The sequence below is a fragment of the Corticium candelabrum genome, chromosome 18 (assembly GCF_963422355.1).
Source record: "Corticium candelabrum chromosome 18, ooCorCand1.1, whole genome shotgun sequence".
Classification (NCBI taxonomy): Eukaryota; Metazoa; Porifera; class Homoscleromorpha; order Homosclerophorida; family Plakinidae; genus Corticium; species Corticium candelabrum.
The window spans coordinates 4193793-4203792 of NC_085102.1; the positions used below are offsets into that span (position 1 = coordinate 4193793).

General features: G+C 39.2%; 2 protein-coding genes across 5 annotated transcripts in view; one reads left to right on the forward strand and one right to left on the reverse strand.

Annotated features, from left to right (window-relative positions):
- LOC134193853 (uncharacterized) overlaps positions 1 to 10000 on the forward strand; it is a 22977-nt gene that overhangs the window by 1289 nt on the left and 11688 nt on the right. For all 4 annotated transcript variants that reach the window (XR_009972112.1, XM_062662701.1, XM_062662700.1 and 1 more), the window contains exon 5: positions 4845 to 4956. Coding sequence is in view for 3 of the 4 variants with exons in the window: in XM_062662701.1 (XP_062518685.1) it covers positions 4845 to 4956 (112 nt within the window). In the remaining variant the exon portion in view is untranslated. The remainder of the gene's footprint in view (positions 1 to 4844; positions 4957 to 10000) is intronic.
- Positions 6663 to 9430, reverse strand: LOC134193855 (uncharacterized). Its single transcript, XM_062662703.1, has one exon. It carries the CDS (start codon positions 8032 to 8034, stop codon positions 7240 to 7242), a length of 795 nt encoding a protein of 264 aa, XP_062518687.1. The 5' UTR covers positions 8035 to 9430; the 3' UTR covers positions 6663 to 7239.

Here is a 10000-nt window from a genome sequence, read left to right on the forward strand (position 1 = left end):
GTTATACTAAAATATTTTCTAACTTATACATACATATAAGTATGTTTATTAATTATTGTATAATTAATGTATTAATTTTATAATTAATTTAAATATATAGAATAAATAAATGTTTTATTTTTTATAATTTATTTTGTATATATATTAATTTATGTGGGGCATGCTGTCTTGTCTGAAGATTGATATTAATAACTTATATATATTTTTAATTTATTTTAAAATTTATTTTGTGTATATATTAACTTAAGGGCATAATTTACTTTTTCTTTTTTGTGTAGTGGTATTGCTACACAAATTGTAAATTGAGTAGCAGTAATGCAAAATTGTGTCGCAACCATATTTTTGCAAAACAAAGCAATTAATTAATTAATTAAATACCCAGACAGTTCATGCTTTTCTAGTCTACTGGTGCAAGTTCGTGGTCAGTGCCAAACTGTGAATAGTGATGATACTATTAAATTTGTTATTATAACACAATTCCCTTTAGCTAAGTGGAAACGAAGTTACTTGAATAGTAGCAAGTGGCACCCTGTCCATGCAAATTTTAGAAGCAAAATATGCTATTCATTAACTTTTTGTTTTTTAACCATATGGCTGAATGTGTGGCCTCCTTGGAGTGCTGAAGAACCGTTGGACTGCAAGTGTGGGGTCAAACTGTGCCAATGGCGGACCATCAATGCTAATCCTCATCAAGTGATCTAAGGTATCTTCACTAAGACTTGACCGCCAGTCACTTTTTATCCTCCTCATAGCACTGAAAATACGCTCCACTATGGCATTGCTGACTGGAAACACCAGCAGTATGCACACCAATTGCACAAAGTTTGGAAATTTCTCTTTGTACTGGGACAGAAGCAGTGACCATAGAGTATTTTTTGGATGGTGTCGCAAGTTATCGATCCAGTACATCTTGAAGAAGGTCCAGTCTGTCATTACCCCATCCAGCAATATGTTGTTCTTTTATAGAAGACGACGGAAGTGCTCTACAGCAAGAGACACATCAGTTATGCCAAAGGCTGCAAGATCATCTCGGTCAGTCAGCCACAGAGTAGTGTCAAGGAGACAAACTGCTTTAAAAAATCCCTGTTGTAAATCGTCAAAACGATTGTGAATGCATTTCCCAATAGCTTCGGTGAAAAGTGATCTCGACATCATAAATGCACTAAGTACGTTTGGCTGTACGCCTGACAGCTTTTCGTTTTGAAAATGCAGCTGGTCATCTTTCTCTGCGGCTGCAATAAACTGTGACAGCTCCGATGGCACTTCAGGGTTGTCAACCTTCAAATTTTCAAGGATAAGATGAACCGAGTCTAAGTTAGCAATGGTGAAAGGCAAGTCATCGGAATGACCTTGCAGATGACATGACAATGTAGCTAGAGGGTTCAGCAGAATGTTGAAAAACAGCATATGCGACACAAACTTAAAGCTTGTCAACTTTTTCAAGTAACTCTTGAATCGGGCTTTGTCTGCCGGCTTTACTGAAGATTCTACAGCCATTGACTCAAGGTGGGCACAAACCACAGGATAGGCCATGATTAGACTGCTTAATGCTCTAGATTTATACTGCAGCCATCTGGTCCCGTGAACCTTCTCTGGTTTTCTGACAGACTCTTCCAAAACATTTCCCATCGCTTTGAGTTCTCGGAGGCACTTTGGGCTCTTTTCATACACATAGTAAAGGTCCACTAGCATTGTAGAAACCTCATCCATGTAAGTCTTTGTGAAAGCATCCTTCACTATGAATTCCAACCGATGATTAAGACAATGAATGGCAACAAGCCAAGGCAGATCTTCACGTAAGAGTGCCACTAAACCACGTCGAACACCAAGATTGACAGCAGCTCCATCAACACAAATATCGACCAACTTTGATGGCCCATTGTCTACTCCCAGATTATCAAAAACACTGACAAGCACAGCTTTGATTCCAGAAGCAGCATCAACAACATCCCTCATGCCAAAAAATTGACAGGCAGTGCTTCCATCACCTTTGCAAACAACAAATACATCAACTCTTTTCCTTCACACTGCTATCTGTGGAACCATCTATCAAGACAGAAAAGTAAGGGGAAGAATTTATATCATCAATGACACTTTCTCGCAAAGTCTCTCCAATAAACATGGTAAATTCTTTACATTTGTGTTCAGTCACATATGTGTTGCCAAAATCAACGCTATGTCGTTTTTCTAACTCCATCAGAGATGTATACTTGGCGAATGCCATCTCTCCTTTTGCGACAACATAAGCTATGTCAAATAGCTTTGACAAACGCTTGACTTGTTCAAAACTTGCAGAAGCCACTGTTTTACCAAGAGGAGTAGAACGGTAGATCTGCGATAATGTTGTTGCAGGCCTTCTTTCGATGTCACAGGCTTTATGATGAATGTCGGAATTGCCGTGCTTCCTCACGTTTTGTCTTTCTTTAAGGCAGTCCCAACAATGCCTTGGACAAATGATGAGTTGTAAGTACGTAAACATCGAAGACGTTCCTGGTGTTTAGAGCAAAGAGCACAGAATATCCTGATGACATTTCCATCAATTGAGTCATAACGAAGCCACTCATTTAAAGGATCAATTTCTTTACCCCAGCATTGCACTGTTGCTAAATTCACCGAAACATTAACCAAAAGGCGTGGATCACATGTTTCTGCAGGAGATGCAGAAATATTTTCTGTTTTACCCACGGATGATGTCTTGAGTACCTGCTCTTGTGCACTAACACTAACATTTTCTTCTGTAGTCTCAGCTAGATGGAAAGTTTTATCAGGAGCTTGGCCACGGTCATGATAAACATCACGTTCAGTAGTGCTGGAGCGAAAAAATCTTGCATCTTAGATTGGCCTGATATCATACAATTAGTAGTTCCAGCTTTTTGTAAGTGCACAGAATTGCTAGAGCTTGATATTGATGAATAGGGCACTAGAGGAATGAAGTGATTCGGTTCAAACCAACTGCCAGATTGACATGTTTGTGTTGTAGACCACATGATATTTAAGGTGGTATGGTTGTAAGGTGAAATTTCTTCATTGCTGATGGGGTGTATTGTAGCATTCACAAATGCCTGTATTTTCTTGTTACGCATAGGGTAGACAAGGTTGACATTGGCTTTTAAAGCAGTAGCCAGCCCATAAGCATGCAACACAGAACTGTAGCATCCTGGACTGCAAGTTGCATAAATTTGAATCAGTGCTGCTAGACGATAAGCTTCCTCAAGGGAGCAACCAGATTCCAACGCTTCAGCAAGTACTGCACTTGACTCGTCTTTAGAGTAGACAACAACAGAGCTACTGGAGACAATGATTCTAGACAACTTCTGGCATGTTGCACGACCGCATATGCATAGTGTTGGACATTTTTACATAATTCAATGGCTGTTCGCAAACGCAGCTCAGGATGACGACTTTCATTTCCACAAACCAACAATGATGCAGACCGATACAGACAGTTTCCATCACCATACACTCTAACTGGGCCTAAACTTCTATCAGCGTCTTCTGGATAGAGGTTTGCAGCTATGGTATCGGTCATGTATCTGCAGGTCTCACCTTCAGCAAGGGTAGATAGAGACTCAATGTGTCCTAGTTCCTCCAACAGTTCAGAAGACACTGAGGGTCTCATGTCTTGCTTTAGATACATTAAGAAATCCAAAAGTTCTTGTTGAGACATACTGCTGCTACTAACTTCCATGTTCGTGCAAAACTGAACTTTAGATTTAGTCCACGTTGACGTTTCTAAACAGTAGTTGTGCTGTTTGTACTTCTGTTTGTTTTGACCTTTATATTGGAAGTTCGCAAATGTTGTGCTGTTTGTACTTCTGTTGTGATGACCTTTAGGTTGGAAAAGCTGCACTATTTCTACTTCCCGTGTTTCTGTGACAGTGCTGTTTGTGTTGACCTTTACATTGGAAAGGTCCCATGCCACTACACATTGCATGATTGTTTGTTATTTTAGTTGGTAGTAGCCTTCTACATTAGCTATGATATAAAAGTGCAAGTACATTGACTACACTGTTACTTACTTTTGTTCCTTTTTTTACCATGTTACATAGTTACAGTGGAAGTCTCAATAGCTGTCTTGTTTCAAGTTTCTGTTTCTGTTGCCATCCCTTCTGCTAATGAGATGATGGTTTCAGCAGGTTTTCTGCTAATGTGCTTTAGTTTCATGTATTGCACAGCATGACCACTCAAGGACAGATGGTTCATAATTGAATAAAGATATAATAGTATATTATATATAGTATCTTCTCACCACTTTGCTATGCAAGGGTGCACCATTATGAGGTTTTTAGTTAGACTCCTACTGTACTTGGATGGGACATTCTGATTCCGCATCGCGGTTTGTGTGACACGTAGCTGACTTTGTTTCACAGCATACAAAAATTGATTCACAAACTGGGATGCGATACCGGATAAATTATGCCCTGACTATGTGGGTATGTTGTTGTTTTGTCTGAATATTGATATTAACGTATGTGAGCATGTTGTTTTGTTTGAAGATTGATATTAACTCATGTTGATGTTGTTGTCTTGGTTTGAAGATTGATATTAACTTGTGGGCATGTTGTCTGGTCTGAAGATTGATATTAACTTATGTGTGCATGTTGTTGTTTTGTCTGAAAATTGATATTAACTATGTGTGCAAGTCTTGCCTGAAAATTGATATTAACTTATGTGTGCATGTTGTTTTGTCTAAACATTGATATTAATTTATGTGAGTATGTTGTTTTGTCCAAAAATTGATATTAACTTATGTGGGCATGCCATGTTGTCTTGTCTGAAGATTGAAACTTGCAATATGGGCTGTATGATTACAAGTCATTATTTTGTGTTTACTATTTGTATAGATACTCGTATGATGTAAGAATTGGTGCTGAAATGCCGGACGTGCACGACTACAAGTATGGAGTTGATCAGCTATTCATTTCATTGTTGAAGAAAAGCAAGTTTAACACACAAGTACGACACAACTCTAACATTCAGTAATTATATTTTTGTAAAATTTATTAATTTAAGTAAATTAATTAAGTAAATTTTATTAATTTATTGATTGAATTTTATTAATTCATTAATTAACTTTTATTAATTTATTGATTAAATTTTATTAATTTTTAAATAAAATTTTTATTAATTTATTAATTCATTAAATTTTATTAATTAAATTTTATTAATTTATCAATTAATCTTTATTAATTTATTGATTGATTTTATTAATTTTTTAAATAGAACTTTTATTAATTTGTTAATTAATTAAATTTTATTAATTTATTGATTGATTTTATTAATTTTTAAATAAAATTTTATTAATTTATTAATTCATTAAATTTTATTAATTTAATTTTTAATCCCAACATTTTAAATTGTAGTTGTGTAATGTGACTCTATACACATTGGTCGACGATTTTTTCTTAACCCTGAAAGATCACGTTCAATACAATACATTAGTCTAAAAAATTTTTTTAGTTTACATCCTCTCGTGCTCGAGGCGCTTATTGTGCACCAAGTAGTCTCCATCTGTTCCTACTTGGTTGCATTCTTTGTCTTGTGTGAGGTCTACACTCTGGGTTTCCAGGTCTCTTTGAACATTCTTTGTAGGTTTGGGCATTTTCTTGCCTTTGCTGTTCAAGTGATTGTCATTTTTAATTAATTCTTCTGTTACTAGCACATTACTGTATTAGAGCGTGTCCACACTGGTCGTAATCATGATTAGTGTAACGCCATTTTAACGCCATAAAGAGTAGCATTACAACCACATTAGTGGCGTTAGTGGTTGCACGTGACTTTGGCAGGTGAGGTAGTACAAGAAGAGCATGCCGCTGATGTTTCTGATGTGGTGTTGTATGTTTAAAAGTACAAACGCAGCAACAACATGGTGACATATACGAAGCACATGCAGATGTATACTACATGTCTGTGACAACTTCCTGAAGGAGCGGCCAGGGAAAGCAAACTAAATGTTTCCCTCTTTAAAACCTAAAGCAATGGATTCGTCAAGACAATTGACGCAAATTCTTGCCGGATATAATGGATGAAAACTGTCAAGGCTAATTACACTCACGTGCCTACGTGACTTACTAATCATAGTTAGCGGTGTGAACACGCTCTTATGTTGTTGTACACGAATTGTATTGCTGCAAACTTTCACGTTTAATTAATCATTCCAGTGTGTTAATTAGAGACAAAGTCTAATCCATACAGTATATATGTATATACAAGCTCCAATGCCCGGCTTCGCCCGGGTAATAGTTTAATCGCACAAATTATTGATTTGCAGACACTGTTACAGTATATATGTATATATATTTTATTTTTATTTTTTATTTTATATATATATATATATATATATATATATATATAAATTTTATTGAACAACTAATAGCATACAGGGAAGTCCCAACTTAAAACATTATCTACTTCCGCAAGCATGCAGCTGCACACACACACACACAGACACACACACACACACACACACACACACACACACACACACACACACACACACAACACACACACACAGACACACAGACACACACACACACAGACACACAGACACACACACAGACACACACACACACACACACACACACACACACACACACACACACAGACACACACACACACACACACACACACACACACACACACACACACACACACACACACACACATGTATAATATATATACTCTCAATGTTATAATATAATTATAGTCCCACCACCTAAAGGTGAGCGCATAATACAACTCTAAACATACATGTATGAGTCCCGTTTATCAGAAACAGAGCTAACAGCTAATAACGCTAAAATCATTTTTGAATTATATTTCCACAAACAGACAGATAAACGTTTATGTAAGTAGGTTGAAGCCTTGCTAATAGTAAGTCCACTGGTGATGGTAGTCTTCCTAGCGATGTCTTTGAGTACTTCGAGGCTGGATGAAGACCATAGACCAATCGTCTCTACCACTAGAGGATAGAAGAGAGAACCAGTACACTCAACGTTCAAAAGATGGCGATGATCTTTTTCCATCTCCCCTGCTGCAGCAGCAGTACCAGCTGTGTTGGCGGAAAAGATAATATAAGATGGTTGAAGAGAATTTCTGACAGAGGGATCAAAATATGCGGGACGACTTTGCAAAAAATCAGAGTGAAAGACGTCTCCTGGTCTTGATTGATTCTCACTAGTACAGCGTTGTTCACGTCGAGTTCCTGAGTTGTTCGTCCAGAGACAATGAAATATAATGTCACACAAAGCATTGTGACATTTGTTTCTCAGGGAGCCACTGTGGCAGCCTAGAACACGATCTCTGTGACTGTCCAAAATGGAACCACAGTAGCACCTGCTGGAAGAAGGTGGAAGAGGAAATAAGCAAATGCCCAGCCAAAGATGCAGACACAATATACTCCTGTGCAGACATGGTAAGGCCGAAGACAGGGTTGGGTATTGCCCTAATCCATGAACCTGTGAAAGGAGCTGAAATTGTATTTAGCCGTGCTTTGTCTCGAAGACTGGCAGAAGCCTTGATTTGTGATTGCAAAGAAGAGTTGAGGATGACTTGAATGTCATGTTGTTTAGACGTTGTTAGACAAATAGTGCTGTTTGCAGTAAGAATCGAGTTCAGGTGTTCACGAGATTGAAGTTCACCAGGAACAATCAAGTCTGGATGGTTACTTGATACAGTTGCTTCCTCTGCAACAAATGAAGAGACAAAAGTTTTTAGCAACTGGCAGGATAAATCCCTCGTGGAGTTACAACTGCCGATAAAGGCTGCTGAGTATGAATTGCATGCTTCTCTCAAACCCAGTTCTCCAAAACGAATAGGTAGTGTGGCTTGAGACCAAGCTGAGTCAGGTAAAGAGGATCGTGAAATCCTCTCTAAACATTTGCCCATGCCATTATCGAATCTACTCAACTGAAGAGAGATTTTGTCATGAGAAACAGTCCTCAGTAGATGGTTGATCTTGCATATGCTGAGACATGTGCATAGCAGATGAAGCTCCACTTGGGGTCCTGTAAATCTTGAAGATGATTTTGACATAGCAAGACCTTGTCAATACGTTTGGCAGTACTTGACATAAAGAAAGAGTCAGATCCAAACATAGGTGATCCCAACAGCTCAGCTCCTCCAAGTGAATCTTCAACCCTTTGGACTTCGATTGGAAATTTGGAAAAGACCTGTCGCCTGAAAGCCAAAAGACTTCACATTTACTCATATTGAGATGTTACCCATGGGAAGGGCCAATTGAAGACAACTGATTCAGAAGACCTGCCACAGATGAACGTGAGCCAACAAAGGTGCCATCATCCAGATACCAAATTTGAAGACATAGATTTGGAATAGGCGCTATATCATCCAAAAGGTTGAGAATGACTTCAGAGAAGAGAAGAGGACCCAATGGGTCTCCTTGCTGGACTCCACTTGCTGATTTTATAGAAACGTCGCCAAATCGTAATCCTCCTTCACAGTGGTAGCACCATTGAGTCCATGCAAAAATCTCGGGAAAATCTTTGTGAACTCGGTCAAGAAAAGAAGAACGGTTACGTTCATTAAACACGTTTGAGAAATCGATTTTCAAACATTATAAGTCAGGATTGCTTCCTTGACTGTCAAGAACTGTAGACAGGGAGTGGACTGCAGCTTCCAAGCCACCACGGATGCCTACACCAATCTGACCAGCAGGCAAGAAGACATCTGGACAATTCTGTCGTACTGCTGAGCAACACAAACGACTTGTTAGGCATCTCAAGACCTCCCCTACTGCAATTGGACGAATACCTCCCTGCTTCTTGTATAAGGCAGTGAGAGGAGTGCTTGTGAGCCATGGAGCTATAGAAGGATGAGCTTGACCAGAAAGAAGAAAACAGACCAAATCAGTCAAATTTGCTAAACAATCTTGGGCTGAAGGTGTAGTAGAACCCTCAATGACATCAAGTAGGTGCTGGCATCTTAGCTTAGATCCGCCTGGGCTAGATGCTTTTGGAAATCCACATAAAGCCTCCAAAACAGAACTTGAGGTAACAACAAGTGGAGCAGGAATCTCAGTATTCCAGACTGGGAGAGAATGATATGGATGTCTCTCTTGTAGTTCAGAAACTGCAGAAAGGTCATCGTGAGGAGCACAACCAGAGGAGGACAGCGAGCGCATGGCATCATCATATCGGCCCTCTCTGGCCAATGAAGAGCTCGTTTGGCATTCGCTGACTCAAAGAGATGTATGGTTCGCATTGAAATTCTTGCCACTACGACAAGAATCTAATCTCGCCTGTTCCCAAAGAGATACCAAATTGCCTTCCTTCCACCTTCGAATACGTGACAACAGAATAGTCTTGACAATAACTTGCTTCTTCTTGCCTCCCCTAGGAGGACATCTGAGAACTGCTTTTTAAAAGAGAAAGAATCGAGCGAATCCCCAGAGACCATCCACAGATGCATGTTTAATTCTGCAGCAAAAACCTCTGCCAACTCAGGACGAACGGAGCGAGGAACATGCATAACAGTAGTGACAGGAAGTGAAATGATCTCATTCATGAGAGAAGAAAACAAAGTTGATTCACAATCAGAGCGGCAGGAGAGCTTCTCAGCCCATTTAATCGCTTCCAAAACGAGGCCGGTAGAATCTGGTAAACTTTCCGTACTGGAAGGAGACAATGATGAACGTTCAGACTCAACCGAATTCGAAGGAATCGCAACTGAGACAGTAGACTTTGATAACCACGTAGAGTGCTCTGGACCTGTCATCAGACCTCGACAACGAGAACTATTGGAACCTTGCGAGCGACAGCATGTCGTCCAGCAACTCTAATATGTAAGCCCACAAGTTGAGCAGAGGTTACGCCCGTGTTTCTTCAAAAAAGGCAGCCAACAGAAATACACGTCTCGAAATGTGTTCTATGTTGACATGCTGCCATCTAGCGTTGTCAGAAGCTAAACCCTTCTCACGAATAGGGCATAGAAAGGCACGTGTGTCAGCAACATCCCCATTAGCATCGTCGTCATCGTCGTC